The sequence below is a fragment of the Rhamphochromis sp. 'chilingali' genome, assembly GCF_963969265.1.
Source record: "Rhamphochromis sp. 'chilingali' genome assembly, chromosome: 3".
In the NCBI taxonomy this organism is placed as follows: Eukaryota; Metazoa; Chordata; class Actinopteri; order Cichliformes; family Cichlidae; genus Rhamphochromis; species Rhamphochromis sp. 'chilingali'.
This window is the reverse complement of record NC_137931.1, coordinates 27121130-27141196: the sequence shown is the minus strand read 5'-3', so window position 1 is coordinate 27141196 and position 20067 is coordinate 27121130. Positions and strand designations below refer to the sequence as shown.

Genomic DNA, 20067 nt, shown 5'->3' with positions numbered 1-20067 from the left:
AGGAGAAATTATTATCTTCCTTTGTTACGTCGCAAATACTTCTAAACACTAAGATGCAGATAAAGTTAAATAAAGCAAAACACCAAATATAGAAAGATTGTTGTAATATTTGTGAAGTATCCCTTTGGTAAACACAACTAAGAGCAAATAGTCTGCAAAAGAAATCTTTGCATATCACAGAACTACTGAAAATCCTAATCCTAGTTAAGTTTGCATGTAGATGCGGAGGAGGACTTTTTCATGTTTTTAATCAGGGTGATTGCTGACCTGAGATTTTCTATTCTCCAGTGTGGATCATTCAACTCAGCAGCCAAAAGTTTCACTCCTGTGTCTCCAGGGTGATTGTAGGACAGGTCGACCTCTCTCAGATGGGAGGAGGGGTTGGAGTTCAGAGCTGAGGCCAGAGCAATACACCCTTCATGCGTGATCATGCAGCCTGTCAACCTGCAAACGCAAAACTACCATTAACTAGGATATATTAAATTTTATGAGATAAGATATATTATACTTCTTTTATCCAGGGAGTTGGAAAAGGGTGTCACAGGAGCCAATGCATTAAACAAAATCTATTTAAAAAGGCCATAAATGAAGTAGAATAACACAATTAAATAAAAGCGATTTAAAATAGCCCAGTAAGGGAAAAACTTATAGAGTGAAAAGAACAAGCTGCAAAGTGAAATAAAATAAAATTTAAATAATACAAAAATGAAACAATACTGCAATCTGTGAATCTTAGAGAAAGAGCTCCATTGTCTGTGCAGCAACTGTTGCAGATTGAGGTTATTCTATATTATATTACATATTATCCACACCCATTTGGCTTACCTCTGAATCTGCTGATGGACAAACCCAAACAGTGTATTCAAACTGAAAAGAGCATTTCCCATCACTAGCAGACTTTCAGATGCTCCAGAATCACTGTGGACAAATACTGGGTGACCTAGTCACCTTTGACACTAAACCCCAAATTACCTTCTCTGATCAAACAATCGTCACCCAGCTGTACAATAAAGAGAAATACACACACACTTTTTTGTTTCTTTTTCTTTTTCTTGTTTTTTTTTTTAAATGTCATAATGCATATGACTAAACCAAGTACATTTTCTTAAATTGAGATTTTGGAAAACAAATATGAGGTGCAATGACAATGAAAAAAAGTAAATACATAAATGTTCATTTTTAAAGCAACTCAGTAAAACAGAAGATATTGAACTGACCTAAGAGTTTCCAGGGCGCAATGTGGACTTTCCAGACCTCTGGATAGTGCCTTGACTCCTTTGTCCTGCAGGTCATTGTTACTCAAGTCCAGCTCTCTGAGTCTACAGGATGGAGAGCTGAGAATTGTGGACAGAGCGTCACAACTTCGTTCTGTAAGGTTACAGCCACTCAGTCTGGAAAAACATAGGAGAATAAATAAACACATATTTAAAAGAAAAGGAGAAAAAAAAATCTGGTTTTAACAACTATCACATGAACCAAAATACCCAAACCAATATCTGTACCCACTTACAGAGCTTTCTTAGAGGCCGTGACCACAGGCAGCAGCCTCAGAAGTGCAACCTCAGAAGCAGAGTATTTCTTCAGGTCAAACACATCTAGATCTTCTTCTGATGACAGTAAGATGAAGACCAGAGCTGACCACTGAGCAGAAGATAGTTTATCTGTGGAGAGACTTCCTGATCTCAGGGACTTTTGGATCTCTTCCACTAGAGAACGATCATTCAGTTCATTCAGACAGTGGAACAGGTTGATGCTTTTCTCTGGACAAGGGATTTCCTCGATCTTTATCTTGATGTACTGGACAGTTTCCTCTTTGGTCGGTGAGCCACTTCCTGGTTGTGTCAGCAGACCTCGAAGGAGAATCTGATTGCTCTGCAGTGACAGACCGAAAAGGAATCGAAGAAACAAGTCCAGGTGCCCATTTGGACTCTCTAAAGCCTTATCCACACTACACTGGTAAAAAAGGTTTTCTCTTTGGAAAGTTGATTGTTGTTCTTCCATCAGATTGATACCAGACTTAATAAAGGTCAGATGGACATGAAGAGCAGCCAGAAACTCCTGAACACTCAGATGGATGAAGCAGAACACCTTGTCTTGGTACAGTCCTCTCTCCTCTCTAAAGAGCTGTGTGAACACTCCTGAGTACACTGAGGCTTCTTTAATATCAATGCCACACTCTGTCAGGTCTGATTCATAGAAGATCAGGTTGTCTTTCTGCAGCTCATTAAAAGCCAGTTTTCCCAGAGACTCAATCATCTTCCTGCTCTCTGGACTCCAGTGTTTATCTGGTTCAAATTTACTATATTGATTATACTTAATGTTGCTCAGTTTTGTCTGAACCACCAGGAAGTGAATGTACATCTCAGTCAAGTTCTTGGGAAGCTCTCCTCCCTCTCTGGTTTTTAGCACATCCTCCAGAACTGTAGCAGTGATCCAGCAGAAGACTGGGATGTGGCACATGATGTGAATACTTCGTGATGTCTTCATATGTGAGAGAACTTTATCAGATAGCTTGTCATCTGAGAACCTCTTCTTGAAGTACTGTTCCTTCTGAGGGTCAGTGAACCCTCTGACCTCTGTCAGAATGTTAACACAGTCAGAAGGAATCTGATTGGCTGCTGCAGGTCGTGTGGTTATCCAGAGGTGAACAGAAGGAAGCAGTTTCCCCCTTATAAGGTTTGTCAGCAGCACTTCCACTGAGGTGGACTTTCTAGGGTCAGTTATGAGCTCAGTGTTGTGGAAGTCCAGAGGAAGTCGACACTCATCCAGACCATCAAAGATGAACACAACCTGGAAGTCTTCAAACCTGCAGATTCCTGCTTCTTTGGTTTCAGTAAAGAAGTGATGAACAAGTTCCACCAAGCTGAACTTTTCCTCTTTCAGCACATTCAGCTCTCTAAAAGTGAATGGAAATATGAACTGGATGTCCTGGTTGGCTTTGCCTTCAGCCCAGTCCAGAATGAACTTCTGTGTTAACACTGTTTTCCCAATGCCAGCCACTCCTTTTGTCAGCACTGTTTTTGGTTCCTCTTTTCCAGGCAAGCCTTTAAAAATATCTTCTTGTCTAATTGTTGCTTCTGGTCTGTCTGGATTTCTGGAATTTTTTTCAATCTGTCTGACCTCATGTTCTTCATTGACCTCTGCAGTCCCCCCCTCTGTGATGTAGAGCTCTGTGTAGATCTGATTCAAAAGGGTTGGATTTCCTGCTTTAGCGATCCCCTCAAACACACACTGGAACTTCTTTTTCAGAGTAGATTTGAGATTCTGTTGGCACATGGAAGGAGATTCTGAAAGAACAAAGAACACCCTGTACTTAAAGAGAATTTACATCATAATACTGACACACAAAAGTTTTTTACTGTTGGCTGACGCAGAATAATTGTCATTTTGATTCTTGTTGAAGTGCAAATAAAATCAGCCTTTCATTACAAAAAAACCAAAAGCTTGGCATAAATGAAGCATGTGACTTCATTTAAGTACATTGGCACCATTTTATTTTTTACAAATGGTGCCAATGTACCATTTGTAAAAAAAAAACAAACAAAAAAAAAAAAAAAACGTAATTCTACTTTAAAGAAGTCTGTTGGTGTTATTAGCTTGCTTGGATGGTGAGGTACATTTGAAAATCGAATCTACTTAGGCTAAAACCAGCCAAAAGCGAAGCTTGATGCTGGGAGGAGGGAGCCCAAAGCCAGAGACGGTCAGAAACAGAAAGCAGACAAAGCACAGGTCCATAGTAACTGATCAAATATGTACAGCATTTGGTGGAAATCTAGCAAAGGTAGCATAAACTAGTTATAAATTATTTATGCTGAGCAAGTCTCTGTTTAAGCCTTTAGAGAAATATTCTTACTGCACTGCAAACAGTCAGCGAGCCTCTCCTTCTTCATTCTCCTCAGGAAGTGCAGTGTGATCTTCAGAAATGCTTCTCTACTTCTCTTCCTCTCCTCTTCATCCTCACCCTCCAACAACTCATCAACCTCTCTTTGATTCTCTAAGCATTGTGGGTAATCTGGACTCAGAACCTTCTGTATCTTTTTCAGCTCACTCTTCACAAAAGCGATGATGTTGTCCTCCAGCAGCTAGAACACAATACTCTGTGAATATCCAATCAAACTGAAATCATCAAGCCAATCAGATTCATGTTGTAAACACTAACAATGTGCTGGACTACAAGTGCAGCATAGAAATGACTGAACCGTATAGATGCCAGAATAACTGTTGTGCATGTACAGACCATAAATATGGAGTCCAGGTGTGTTTGATGATCGTGGGCAGACCGGCCTTTAGGAGCTCCTGAGGTCTGCTGGTCCACGCTGTGAAGAAATCATCAAGAATTAGAGACAGGGATTTTATTTCTCGAAGTTGGCTTGAGTTCCGGTGACATCACCATCCTGAATGGCGGCCTAAAGTAATAGCTCCCTCGTGAAAATAGTTATTTCGTCCCTTCAGACCATCAAATACTAGACCTACAAATAATACTCGAACAGATGAGAGGGGCAAGAATGGGGAAGACGCGTGCAAACAAAGAAACCACCGCCGCAGAAACTGCAGATGCAGAAAATTCGAGGAGCAGCTCTCTTACGAAGGGACAAGAAGGCGAAGCTAATGCTAACCCAGCTCCCTCAAGTGCTGACGTAAGTTTGACAAAAATCTTGGAGGAGATTCGGGACTTCCGAAAAGACATAAAAGAACAATTAACTGGTATTAAATCAGAGATTATCAGCGTTAATCAAAAAATAACGGAGGCAGAGGTACGATTGAAAAAGTGGAAGACCGTGTTCAAAATTTGGAACAGACGCTGAATAAGATGATAAAAGTCATGGATCAACAAGAAAATAAGTTACTTGACTATGAAGGAAGATCCCGACGAGAAAATTTAAGGATACAGTGGGGCAAAAAAGTATTTAGTCAGCCACCGATTGTGCAAGTTCCCCCACTTAAAATGATGACAGAGGTCAGTAATTTGCACCAGAGGTACACTTCAACTGTGAGAGACAGAATGTGAAAAAAAAAATCCATGAATTCACATGGTAGGATTTGTAAAGAATTTATTCGTAAATTAGGGTGGAAAATAAGTATTTGGTCACCTCAAACAAGGAAAATCTCTGGCTCTCACAGACCTGTAACGTCTTCTGTAAGAAGCTTTTCTGTCCCCCACTCGTTACCTGTATGAATGGCACCTGTTTGAACTCATCATCTGTATAAAAGACACCTGTCCACAGCCTCAAACAGTCAGACTCCAAACTCCGCCATGGCCAAGACCAAAGAGCTTTCGAAGGACACCAGGAAAAGTATTGTAGACCTGCACCAGACTGGGAAGAGTGAATCTACAATAGGCAAGCAGCTTGGTGTGAAAAAATCAGAGGAGGAGCTGTGAATACGGGGAACTGCACTGTGTTGTCCAGTCTATTTCCCCCTATTGGCAAGCTCACGCAAGTAGGGCCGTTTATGCCCCGGAAAGATAATTATACGTGCTTTAAGTTTTCCACAGATAAAGTTAAATATCGGTTGGGGGAAATTGACCCCAGTTGGTGTTCGGTCACCCAGATTGGGAGGACCACCAACAATGTGAGTGATGCAGCCACCCTAATTGGGACTTGGGCTAGGAGCGGGCTGTATTACTATTGCGGGCACAGGACTCTACTGGTTCGTGTTCCTCTTGGGAGCGTGGGGACGTGCGCGATGGTGAGACTAGGAGCGCCACTTATGCTAATCGGAAATAAGGTAAAATCAATTCCCTCACACAATACGCGCACTTTGGCAGCCAGGCGCAAAAGACACATTTTGAGGAAGAGAGGAATACATGACATAAATGTTTATGACCCTAGAATGAATTCCCCCACCTGGATCGACTCCATTGGAGTGCCCAGGGGGGTTCCAAATGAATTTAAACTTGTTGACCAAATAGCAGCCGGGTTTGAAAATATTCCAATAATTTCTGCTTTCTTTCCAGTGACCCCAAACAAGAATGTAGATAGGATTAATTATGTTCATTACAATGTGCTGAGGCTCTCTAACCTGACCAGAGACGGCATGGAGGGGTTGGCGGAGCAGGTGGGTCCGACCTCGTTAATGGGAGTGCAGAATAGAATGGCCCTTGACATGTTGTTAGCGGAAAAAGGGGGCGTGTGTTCTATGTTTGCCGATCAGTGTTGCACCTTTATTCCAAACAATACTGCTCCAGATGGGTCGGTAACCAAGGCTCTGGAGGGCCTAAAGAGCCTTTCTGAAACTATGCATGATCACTCAGGTGTTGGTAATCCGTTAGAAGGCTGGCTGACCTCAGTGTTCGGACGGTGGAAGGGGGTTATCGCTTCGGTCATGTTTTCTTTGTCTGTTGTGGTGGGTATTATGGTTATTTGTTGTTGTCTCATCCCTTGTGCCAGAAGAATGTTCAAAAGTATGTCTGTGAGGGCAGTGGACCCTGGAGTCATTACTCCAATGTCCATGATGCCAATGATGCATGTAGAACTGAATGTGTAGGCCAAGGAGGGACACAACTGTTTGTGACCTCTGGATTCTCCAGAGGTCAACAGAGGGAATTGTAAAATAAGGAGGGGATGTTTTTCTCATTATCATTTAATATTTTAATATGGCATTATTAGTTCATTAGAAGTATATAACCAGCTTTGCATTAAGCATAAATTGAAGTTTTTGACCTTACATTATCTTTTGCATTTACAGTGATGGCTATAATTTCAGTTTGATCTTTTTCCTTGCAGGTACCAGAATAATAACATGATTTTCCATTGCAGATGTAACCCTGATCATTCCATACACATTGCAGTTTGTTGCTTATTTTAGAGTTGTGCTCAAGTTAATTAAAGGTTAAAGCTACAGCCAGCGCGAGTCTGGCTGATCTATGGAGGGCAAAGGCTTTGAGCTTGGAAGGCCGCACGCGCTTACACAGCACTTATAAGATGTTATTCTTGGTGATTTTGTGCTTAGTCATGTTTTAATATGTTTTAAGTAGAAGTAGCTGATCCAGCAATATTCATTTAATATTATATACTTGATTTAGAGCAATACACACTGATGGTCTTAACAAATGAAAGAGTCCTTGTAGCTGCCATGTTGTGTCTTAGCAGGGTACAGACGGTTCCAGGAGACGGGGGCAGTCAGCGTCTGCCCTCGGGAAGGAGACAATGTTATTCTTTGTGTTAAATAAAATTGTCAACATTGATTGTATTACACCTGTCACTACGCATGAAGGGGCGTTCTAATACCCTGATTTCATAAAACTATGGTGATGTGTTTTTTGAGACGAGATCTGAGACTGTCTGCATACAGTGTCCATCTCCCACGTGTGTGATCATTAAATCATCGTTTGACTCAACCCGACCGGACCAGTGTTGTTATTGTGGGTTTTTCCTCTGGTGTCCATCCCCAATATTTTGAACCTTAACAACTATGAAGGAAGATCCCGACGAGAAAATTTAAGGATACAGTGGGGCAAAAAAGTATTTAGTCAGCCACCGATTGTGCAAGTTCCCCCACTTAAAATGATGACAGAGGTCAGTAATTTGCACCAGAGGTACACTTCAACTGTGAGAGACAGAATGTGAAAAAAAAATCCATGAATTCACATGGTAGGATTTGTAAAGAATTTATTCGTAAATTAGGGTGGAAAATAAGTATTTGGTCACCTCAAACAAGGAAAATCTCTGGCTCTCACAGACCTGTAACGTCTTCTGTAAGAAGCTTTTCTGTCCCCCACTCGTTACCTGTATGAATGGCACCTGTTTGAACTCATCATCTGTATAAAAGACACCTGTCCACAGTCTCAAACAGTCAGACTCCAAACTCCGCCATGGCCAAGACCAAAGAGCTTTCGAAGGACACCAGGAAAAGTATTGTAGACCTGCACCAGACTGGGAAGAGTGAATCTACAATAGGCAAGCAGCTTGGTGTGAAAAAATCAACTGTGGGAGCAATCATCAGAAAATGGAAGACATACAAGACCACTGATAATCTCCCTCGATCTGGGGCTCCACGCAAGATCTCATCCCGTGGGGTCAAAATGATCATGAGAACGGTGAGCAAAGATCCCAGAACCACACGGGACCTGGTGAATGACCTGCAGAGAGCTGGGACCAAAGTAACAAAGGTCACCATCAGTAACACACTACAACGGCAGGGAATCAAATCCCGCAGTGCCAGACGTGTTCCGCTGCTGAAGCCAGTGCATGTCCAGGCCCGTCTGAAGTTTGCCAGAGAGCACATGGATGATACAGCAGAGGATTGGGAGAATGTCATGTGGTCAGATGAAACCAAAGTAGAACTTTTTGGTATAAACTCAACTCGTCGTGTTTGGAGGAAGACGAATACTGAGTTGCATCCCAAGAACACCATACCTACTGTGAAGCATGGGGGTGGAAACATCATGCTATGGGGCTGTTTTTCTGCCAAGGGGACAGGACGACTGATCCGTGTTAAGGACAGAATGAATGGGGCCATGTATCGTGAGATTTTGAGCCAAAACCTCCTTCCATCAGTGAGAACTTTGAAGATGAAACGAGGCTGGGTCTTCCAACATGACAATGATCCAAAACACACCGCCCGGGCAACAAAGGAGTGGCTCCGTAAGAAGCATTTGAAAGTCCTGGAGTGGCCTAGCCAGTCTCCAGACCTCAACCCCATAGAAAATCTGTGGCGGGAGTTGAAAGTCTGTGTTGCTCGGCGACAGCCCCAAAACATCACTGCTCTCGAGAAGATCTGCATGGAGGAATGGGCCAAAATACCAGCTACTGTGTGTGCAAACCTGGTAAAGACCTATAGTAAACGTTTGACCTCTGTTATTGCCAACAAAGGTTATGTTACAAAGTATTGAGTTGTATTTTTGTTATTGACCAAATACTTATTTTCCACCCTAATTTACGAATAAATTCCTTACAAATCCTACCATGTGGATTCATGGATTTTTTTTTCACATTCTGTCTCTCACAGTTGAAGTGTACCTCTGGTGCAAATTACTGACCTCTGTCATCATTTTAGGTGGGGGAACTTGCACAATCGGTGGCTGACTAAATACTTTTTTGCCCCACTGTATATAATGTTCCGGGAGGAGCCGAGGGCTCGTCTATGATGGACATGTGGAAAAACTACTGCGGGACACTCTGGAGATAAACCCTACCGTGGAGTTTGGCATCGAGAGAGCACACCGGGCGCTGGCATCAAGACCCGCCGGAGACAGGCAAGATAAAACGCGATCAATAATAGTCAAATTTCTCCGCTATAGGGTTAAAGAAGAGATCCTACGTAGAGCTTGGGAAAAGAAGAAAGTTTTTCTGAATGGGAAATTAATATTCTTTGACCATGATTACCCTCCAGTAGTACTGCAGAAGAGAAAGGAGTACGTAGAGGTGAAGCGGGTGTTAAAGCAGAAAAATATCCGCTTCCATACTCCGTTCCTGGCAAAACTACGAGTGTTTTATGAGGATGGAACATGTCTGTATCAGACGGCGGAGGAGGCGACCACAGACATGAAGGACAGAGGGCTTCCAGTTAATGTGACTACATCGAAGGAGAGTCTGGTCGAGCAGCTGTCCTGTACCGCCTGGGAAACAACGAGAGGATCAACTCAGCGAGGGACAGACGACGAGCGAGAGAAAGATATCAGGGCGAGACTGCGAACCTTCAGAAGACAGATCATACCCTCGTCAGAGGAGTTATAAGTACTGTCGGGCTTTAAAAGGAGGTAAAAATACCCGGTGTTATATATATTTCAAGATGTTTGTGTGTATATCTCTACCCCAATTGGATGAGATTATATAGATATAAGCGAGGGATGCATAAAGACACACTTTCTGTGTAATGAACAACGACTTTGTTTTCTTTCGCCTCAAGTGCCATGGCGGGGGCCCTCAGCCCATATATGGGAGAGGCTTTCCCTCACAGCTAGACGCTTTTTCTAGCTCTACCCAGGGTCACTTATTAGAGACCCCAGCCTTGGAACCACAGTTTTTTTTTTCTACTTGTTACCTATGTTTGATATCTTTGTTTGTTTAGGGAGTAGATCTGATAAGTTTCATTTTATTTGTTCCATGGACATACGTTGATTACATATGGCTAGTGATAAAGTAAAATTTCTATCTTTCAATGTTAATGGGCTGTTAAATCCAATTAAACGTACTAAAATCTTAACTAAAGTGAAAGCAGAACAAGCCCATATAGTCTACTTACAGGATACCCACTTGACAGATAAAGAGCACGTAAAATTAAAGAGAATGGGTTTTACTAATTTGTTTTTTTCTTCATACAAATCAGGACATAGGAGGAGTTGCAATCCTTATTTCAAGTAAATTAAACTTTGAAAAAGTATCTGAAATGGGTGATAAAGAGGGTAGATTTATTCTAGTAAAAGGAAAAATAGATGGGAATTTGATCACCCTTTTAAATGTTTATGCTCCGCCAGAGAGTGATATTAGTTTCTTCCAAAGGATCATTAATATTATGGTAACAGAAACAGAAGGCCTTTTGATTTGTGGAGGGGATTTAAATATACACCTACAGCCAAAATTAGACTCGTCTAGCAGGAAAACGTATGATAGGAAATCACCATATATCAAAGTGAATGCACTTTTTGAGGAGGTAGGATTAATTGACATATGGCGAGACCTTTTTCCTAATAGAAGGGACTATACTTACTACTCTGCTCCACACTCTCTTTATACAAGGATAGATTATTTTATAACATTTGGTAAAGATAAGGATAAAATACATACTTGTGGAATTGGGACGATAGATATAAGTGACCATGCACCAATATACTTATCCATTGATTTTAACCTACGGTTAAAAAATAATACATGGAAATTGAACTCAAGTCTATTGAATGATTCGCCTTTTAAGGCACAAATTAAATCAGAAATTAGTCTCTTCTTAGAGTTCAATGATACTGGAGAAGTACCACCTCCCATACTATGGGATACTTTGAAGGCGGTACTAAGAGGGAAAATTATAGCAATAACTTCATTTAGGAAAAAAGATAAGAATAGAAAACTAGAGGAGTTGAATAAGAGACTAAAGGAACTAGAAAGAAGACATAAAAGGGACTTAGCACAGGATATATTAAGGGAAATCAAAAACATTAGGAACGAAATTAACAATCTAGCCACACAAGAAATCAAGAAAGATTTAATGTTTTTGAAACAGAGACACTATGAAAGTGGCATTAAATCTACCAAAATATTGGTGTGGAAATTGAAAAAAAAGACAGCGGAAAATACAATTTATAAAATTAAGGACCCAAGTACAAAAGTGATAAAAAATAAATTAAATGAAATACAGGAAGCCTTTGAAAGATTCTATAAAACCCTATACTCGGAAGCCCCTGGCGGGACTGAAGCTCAGATTGATAGCTTCCTGAACCCTCTAGACTTACCCACTTTAGATGAAGAACAAAATCAAGCAATGATAATGAACATAACTGAAGAAGAATTAAAAGCTGCAATTAATAGGCTTAAATTAAGTAAATCACCAGGACCAGATGGTTACACGGCAGAGTGGTATAAAGAATTTAAAAAGGAATTGATACCTGTTTTACTGCCTACATTGAATTGGGTTTTGAAAAAGGCACAAATGCCCCCCAGCTGGAAGGAGGCAATTATCTCAGTTATACCAAAAGAAGGCAAAGATAAAAATGGAATGTGGATCTTTCAGGCCAATCTCCGTTCTTAGACTATAAACTTTTCACATCTATCATGGCCAAACGGCTAGAAGAGTTCCTACCAACATTGATATGTAACGACCAAACGGGTTTCATACATCAACGCCAAACACAGGACAATATACGAAAGACATTACATATTATGGACCATATACAAAAACATAAAATCAAAGCAATTGTGATGAGTGTAGACGCTGAAAAAGCCTTTGATTCCGTCAACTGGAAGTTCCTTTACAGGGTATTATATAAATTTGGCTTTCATGATACGATTATTAAAACTATACAAGCACTATATGACAATCCTACAGCCAGGATTAAAATTAATGGATGCCTATCTAACAGTTTTACCCTAAAAAGGGGCACTAGACAGGGCTGTGCATGGTCACCGTTACTTTTCGCATTATACTTGGAACCACTAGCTCAATTCATTAGGCAAAACGAAGACATTAAGGGAATTTTTATTAAAGGGACGCAATATAAACTGGCTTGCTATGCGGATGACATTTTGGTCTACCTTGGACACCCAACATATTCTTTACCCAAACTGATGCAATCATTTGAACAATACGGCCAATTATCAGGCTACAAAATTAATATAGGTAAAACCCAGCTACTCTTATATAATTATAGCCCACCAGAAGAAATAAAATGTAGTTATCCCCTGGTATGGCAAACGGAGTCTTTTAAATATTTAGGCATAAATTTACCGAAAGATCTTACAAAATTATTTGAACAGAATTACCTACCCTTATACAAAAAAATAAAGGAAGATATAGTAAGATGGAACTTAATTCCTTTCTTTAGCTTTAATTCAAGAACTGATTCTATTAAAATGAATGTATTGCCAAGATTTTTGTATCTATTTCAAACCCTACCAATAGAGATTAACCAAAGTCAATTTAATGAGTGGGACAAAATGTTATCTAGATATATATGGCAACGTAAAAGACCAAGGCTTCGCCTCAAAACTCTACAGCTGGCTAAGCAAAAGGGAGGATGGGGCCTCCCTGACCTCAGATACTACTACTTTGCAGCGCAGATGAGAGCAATAATATGCTGGTGTAACCCGTCATACACTGCCCAATGGAAAACCATTGAGGAACAAATGCTGTCTATTCCTATTCAGGCAATTCTAGCTGACAATAATCTACAAACCTATATAAAAAACATTGATAACCTGTGGGTGAAAAGGACCCTTAAAACATGGAAAACTATTATAAAGGAATATAAACTCGAGACCAATATTACAGTTCTTAAATGGTGTGCTTACGACTCAGAGTTCAAGCCTAATGAATTGGATTCTAGATTCAAGGACTGGACAGGTAAGGGCATAACAGCCCTGCGTAGTATAATGAAAGATGGAAAATTGTTCAGCTTTGACACGCTTAGAAAGACATTTTCATTAGAAAAACAAGACTTCTATCGATATTTGCAGTTAAGGCACTATGCTGACACGAAGATGAGAAATGTAACAATGATAAACACACGCTCGATGGAATTGTTTATAAAAAGCTATAACTCAGAAACTATTGATAGAATTGTATGTCTGTATAAGGGTCTAATGGATTTGAAACCACATTCGACTTCATATATTAGAACAAAATGGGAGAAGGAAGGAGGGATAAAAATATTAGAGGAAGAATGGACGGCAATATGGAGGTATCAGTGGATGTGTACCAGCTCACAAAAGTGGAGGGAATTCGGTTGGAAGTGCATAATTAGATATTTTATAACACCTTCTCAGAAGTCTCATTATGATGATAACTCCCCTGCTTGTTGGAGGAACTGTGGAAATCAAAGTGCAAATCACTACCACATTTTTTGGGACTGCTCTATCTTGAGGGATTATTGGAGAGAAATACATAATGCCTTACAGGATATCTTTAAATGCGAAATACCCCTCGAGAGTAAGACTATGTTCTTTGGATATATACCTCAGGAATGGCCTAAATATGATAAACATTTAGTAAATGTTCTACTGGTGGCCTGTAAAAAGAGTATCACCAGAAAATGTTTATCCCCAGAGAGCCCAAACATAAGTACATGGATGGAAATCACAATGGAAATCTATAACATGGAAAAGATAACAGCTTCTGTTAACCACAAGCTGGAGAAATTTACATCATACTGGGAAAACTGGGTCAAATATATCACGCCTCATAGGCCAGATTTTATTTTTACAAACCAATAACTGTGATGTATGAGAGTATATATTTATAGGATCAGCCCCTACCAACACATCCGTTTTGTTTGTTTTTTTGTTTTGTTTTTGTTGTTGTTTTTTTGTTTTGTTTGTAGGTTTGTTGGTTTTGTTTGTTTTCTTATTTCGGATTATGTGATTGTTTCAATTGCTTCTATAGTTGTAAATATTTTCTCTTTATGACTCGGATATAAATTAAAATACTATTTCGGTATCTAAGGCAGATAACCTAAGCAAGAAGTATGCTTACATGATGTACATACTGTGAATGCCTGCTTTTGAACCTTAATAAAAAAAATATAAATTAAAAAAAAAAAAAAAGAAGAAGAATTAGAGACAGACACAATGTAAGGATCCCTGAAGTCATAATTATGAACTGAACATGAAATAAACATGTAGCAAACTTTGACTTCACTTAAGCAAATGTGCAGTGGGGCTTTATAAATTTAGACTCTAAAGTCCATGTTTAAAAGGAACAATTACTAGTTGGGTTTTTACAAGTGTTTGCACCCAAACAACTTACAATTGTTACATTTATGCAGACCAGAATGTTCCAAAAATGAAATGTACAATTTCACGTTTAATTTAAACTTATGTGAAATAACTAAAGACCTTACTACATTTAATGTGAAAGTATAATCCCTTGTCACTCATCCAACGACTGAAGAAGTCACTCGGCTGAGTAATGAAACTTTTCTGCCACTGAAAACGCTACGTCCAGATGAAGAGAATCAACCTTATGGGAGTTCAGTAATTTCAGCTAGTCCTTAAAACGCCTTTTACTTTCTCACACTTAAATACGTTTTTATCAATTCTCAGTTACAAACTTACATTATCTTATTAAAAAACCTTGAATATGTAAGCACTTATTTATAATATTTATACACTGAATTCATACATTTAAATGAATGTAGACTGCTAAGAGAGAGTGGATTAATAATATTGTTTAGTAACTGTTAACAGTTCACTATAATGCATAAAAATAATAATAATAAAAAATTTAATTTAAAAGCTCCTCTCAAGACACACAAGGACACTTAACAATAGACTAAAACACATAGTAGAACAAAATGAAGAACAATAAAAAAAGATAAAATAAACAATATGTTTACAGTGAATATGCAGACTTGAACAGATAGATTTTGAGTTGAGATTCAAACTGAGGGAGAGAACCAGTGTTTCTTAAATCCGGGGGTAGAGAGTTCCACAGCTTGGGTTCTGCATTTCGTTGTACTATTGTACTAAGTATGACTGTGCAACGACAATAAAGACTTATCTTATCTTGCATAGTGTCCATCTGTGACGTTTAGTGTTTTAAAGCATGTATAAGAGAGAAGATGGAGTGACCCCGATGTAATACACTGTTAACCTTTGTGTCCCAGCTCTCTCACTGGTTAATATAGTTTTTAATCTGGCTACTTTCACTTTTACTTACTAGTGTGACTGGATTTAGAAAAAAATACCGCAACTTACAACAACTTGGGTAAAATACAACAATTTACTCTCTATTTATTGGTATTGTATGCATCATGGGTCTAAAGGTAAAGAACACTAAGTCTCTGAGCTGCCAGAAAATTTGATAACAAAATTATTATTTCTTTATTATACCAACTAATGACAAATAAAAATTAACATTACACCATGGGCCGAGGCTTTTGGTTCCTGTTTTTCTTGTTTTTAACTATTATTCTAGCTGAAACACTGCTTCCCGATCTTTGTCTCAACTAAGTGTTAGTGTTTTCCGTGTTTCCCCACCATAGTCATTATGTTTAGAGTTAAGAGTCAAATAAGACAGAAAAAATTACATCATAATTTATTTTCCTGTTGGAAATGTAAATGATTAAATTTAACGCTTGTAGTTAATATATTTATTATAGTTTTTTATTATAGTTTTTTTATTTAATTTTTTGTTTATAATTAAGTACAGTTTCAGTTAGTTTTCCAGACTAGTTTTTGTTTAAGTTAAGTTTTTATTCTTGTAAAAGTTTAGTTGTATTTGAGGTCTTATTGATTTCAGTGTTTCAGTCTTTTTAATCAGTCTTGTAAGGAGGACACACATCAGAGGGAAAATGACCAAAAATCAGTACAGGTGTTAAAAAAATAAAAACGTTTTAAAAGCAGTTTACTCAGACATCTAGAGTCTCGATAAACATATCCATCCATGCCATCAGGCAAGTTTTAGTAATGTTTTTTTCAACCACACTAATAGACACTAAAACTAAGGATATTTCTTTATATATATTTAATTTTATTTTAGTTTTAAACAATTTTTCAAAAGTCTAGTTTTTATTGTTGTCTTAGTTAAATAAAATATTTTTTCATGCCTAGTTTTATTTATTTTTATTTTATTTTAGTAAAATATAATAAACTTGTGTATAACATTCATGTTTTTATTGTAAACGGTAAAACAGCTTTTGACTTCATTCTAAATAACTATACATTTAGAATTATTCATAGGCTACTATAAACTGTTACACATTATATAAAAAGTAAGGTATTGTTTCTTAATTTGATAAACATACACTTTATAACTACACTGTTACCTGGCGTCCACATATGTGGACATCACATTTTGGGTTATTTAGACCAAAATACTCAATTTTGCTCTACAAGGGCCTGATATCCATTTACGAGGACATTATACTTCTACTGTTCTATCAAAATTTTAAACGAATATCCTCATATGTAGCTCTTATTTTTCTTAAAAACAAAAATAAGGTAAAAAAAAAAAAAGATCTGATAATTCTTTGTATTTACGTTCATCGGGCTCCAATATGCCCAACTATCAAAGAGAAATTAAAAATGCATGCCGTGGAAGAGTTCGGGTCTTAGGAGGTTAAATGTATTTTACTGTGTCTGCAGGTCAGAACTGAAGCAGTTTGAAGACCTCACCTCAGACTGGGATCAGGACAGCAGACTCCTGGTTTAAACAGCAGAGGGTCAGACTTTGACTCGTTGCTCTTCAAGGACAAACAGCTGAGTTTAGACTCAGCCTCTGATGATCTGTGATGGATCCTGTTAGAAGACAACCATGGAGCATTACCCGTGATGCTTTACTGAGCTTCCTGTATCGTATTAACTATCATTAGTCAAGAAATCAACACTTAAGAAACAGTAAAGCTGATCAGGATGTCTTGAGCTAAAACGTGAATGTTAGAAATAGCTTGCCTGTGCTCAGCACAGCAAAGGCCTTCTTTAAAAGGGAGAGGTTCGGCCTTTGACTCATTACTCTTCAAAGACAAACAGCTGACTCCAGAATCTGCTTCAAGAGAAACTGACCTCTGGTAAACCCTGGAAGAGACCAGAAGATAACTGGAAAGACGGCAACCATCATTGTCTGATTGTCTGTCAAGTAGTTGACAAGAAAATACATAAAAGATAGAAGTAACTAAGTAACTAGTTCAGCGAGTAGTGCTTCATTGCAGCTCTGAGTTACTTCTACTGCACTGGATTTGATCTTGATCTTAATTATCATCTGAAGACAGCACTTTGTGATAGTTTTTATTCAAGCAAACAAGGAATCAGCAGATCAATTATAAATCCACGATGAAATAATCATCAGTTACAGTCTGGAGTGAAACAAGGAAAAACAGCTCTGAAAGGAAAATGCTTTATGAACACTGAAACATACAAAATAAAGCAATGTTTCTACTGTAGGACCACATACACATCAGTGAAGTCTTCTGTAAATGATTCTGTGTGGAGTTAAAAACAAGTTACCGTTCATTATACAGAAATGCATAATGCTGACTTACATCATGTTTTCAGAAGGTTGTCTGTCAAACACAATGGGCGGACTCATGGTGGCTCCTCGTGGACCTGCAGGTCATCATTCTGAGAAATGATGGTGACAAAAAACAAAATGTCATGAACGCACTAATACGACTGTCTCCATGTCACAGACGTATATAAGCTGCAGCGTTCATAATGCTTTTCATTCAGAAATATTCAGCTCATTACTGCCATAGATGTCACTGATGGTGATGGTAACAGGAAACTGCAGGATGTTAGTCTGAACCAGATAACCAGCTGTTATATATCTATTACACACATGTTGCATGAGAGCTCATGTGTTCTCCACGTTATTTCACCCAAGCTCTCCTCATAATTTCCTAAAAAGAACCCTCAGGTTCAGTCATGAATCACGGAATATTAAAAGGAAGCATGAAGCTGATTTTATAGTAAAATTATTGTTTTAACACAAAATGAATCTGGTTTCAAGCTGACTGACTTTATGTTAGGTTTTGTTGCTGGTTTGACAGAATCCAGCTGTGCTGTGGCCACCTCAGCTTTAAAATCAGTAGGACGTTTGTGTATACAGACTTTTGATCAGTACTTGGATTTTTGAAAAGCGGCCACTACAGCAACATCACAGACTTTAAATCAACCAAAAACATCTAATGAGAGACTTTCTGGATACATTTTAAATCCTTACATCTATAAAAGTTTCCATAAAATTTGATGCAGCTGAGCATCAGTGTGTTAACTTTGCTCAGCTTATCTTGTTGCTCTGTGTGCAGTTTAATATTTTTAATCATGTTTTTAATGGAATTAGTGTCAGTAAATGTAACTGAGTTATAACAATCATCACTCAGGCCACTCACACACGGACTTTTCGTGTCTTTTCTTTGCACTTTCTCAAGGCACTTTGCAACTATTTTGTTTTCCAAAGTTCGCCTTTCTTATTTTTTCGATACATTTCTCTTAATTTAATAACTATATTTCTCTCCTGATTTCCATTTATTCCCACTGTCTACTAGTAGTTTTATAATCTTGCACAGTTGGTGTGGCGCATCTACACTTTCGTTCTACATGTAAAATGACAACAAAGGGCTCTTCTCTTGTATTTATAGGAAGCAGGAGGCAAACGTTCAGAATTTCATCATCCTGGATAAACCCGGTGTGTTTTCCCCGCGGGCCGTCACGGGGCTTCCCCGCCCACCTCAGTGAAAACAGATCAGCGGATGTGGGCGTGAGACACTCGGTGCATTTAACAGGTGTGTTTTGTTTCAGAGAACTCGGACACCTTCAACTGCGGCTGCGCAGACTCACCTGTCCAGTCCGTTCACAAACATTTCCGGTGAGCAACCGAAACTGAACAGCTGCCCAGAAACAAGCAGAGAGAGAGACGTCTGTAGACACTGAAAACACGAAACAAGCCAAACGGAGCCCACGCACCGCGGGGCAGGTCACAGAAAAACACGTGACACCCAGAAAATGTCATTGAGACTGCTAAAACTGCAGACTGAGACACTAGAAAACATTACAAAGATGTTTATCCTCCTTCGGAACATGACGCAATGAGTAACAGTAATAATATATCATATTGTGGACGCACAAAAACGGCCACTTAACACTATAATCACACCTCTGATCTCAGCCACTCACCTGTCTTTAAAAAGCTTCCAGCTGCGAGGATTCAGTCATTACAACGAGCCTCGTCCCGGAAGCCTACTCACAAAACTCAGCAAAGATCGCGAATCCTCTTAGTCCCTCCCACCAGAGCTCTGAGTGGAGGAGGCGGAGGAAGCGAAATAAAGAGGGAGGATTGTTAACTACAGCATGGACAGTTTTGTTTGCTGTATTTTACGAGCTCAGGTGTGACAGGACGTGTTTCATATTTACAGCCGCTTTAAACAGAATTCATAACATGAAGCATTGTGACATCAGGTGATCTGTTTATGCAGTAGCTGTTTAAAGACTTTTCATTCCTCTGTTCTTCCACATTGAGAAGGTAAAAATACTTCTAAAGGGTACAACTGTGCATCCTTCATAATGGCTTCATCTCCCACTGTGACACATTTTAGGACCCGAGACATCCTTCATCATGCTGTGCTGAGACTGACTTCTGCAACAGCATGCTCATCCTTTTGTTCTTTGTGCACACTGCCACGCAGCCATATAGTTTTCACACATCAGATATTTCCTGATAAGTAAACATCTTTTTGAGTTGCTTATCTTCTCAGTTACCACCCCATGTTGCTTACAGTGTCTTGTTCAGTGTTTGGGCCAGGCTGTGACCTCTGACACCTCAAAAGTCAATCATAACACTATAACCGTGATTTGTGATAAAACTGCCGCTGCCCTTTGGAATTTGTTTGGCAGGTTGTTTCCATAAAAATGGATGAAAATCGCCAGAGTTACTGTCTGGGCATATCTGATACTGCAGGTGGGGTCACAGGATTTCCGTCACTGT

General features: G+C 39.0%; 1 protein-coding gene across 1 annotated transcript in view; it reads right to left on the bottom strand.

Annotated features, from left to right (window-relative positions):
• The window catches only part of LOC308393698 (uncharacterized protein), a 34006-nt gene extending 14642 nt beyond the window's left edge, over positions 1-19364 (bottom strand). The window contains exons 1-9 of the mRNA XM_080877656.1: positions 19260-19364; positions 17627-17705; positions 17040-17162; positions 16764-16886; positions 4238-4316; positions 3854-4082; positions 1511-3287; positions 1218-1391; positions 268-444 (exon numbers count right to left, since the gene is read on the bottom strand). Coding sequence (XP_080733782.1) covers positions 268-444; positions 1218-1391; positions 1511-3287; positions 3854-4082; positions 4238-4316; positions 16764-16886; positions 17040-17162; positions 17627-17673 — 2729 coding nt within the window. The 5' untranslated portion in view covers positions 17674-17705; positions 19260-19364. The remainder of the gene's footprint in view (positions 1-267; positions 445-1217; positions 1392-1510; positions 3288-3853; positions 4083-4237; positions 4317-16763; positions 16887-17039; positions 17163-17626; positions 17706-19259) is intronic.
• Between the last annotated feature and the right edge of the window lie 703 nt (positions 19365-20067).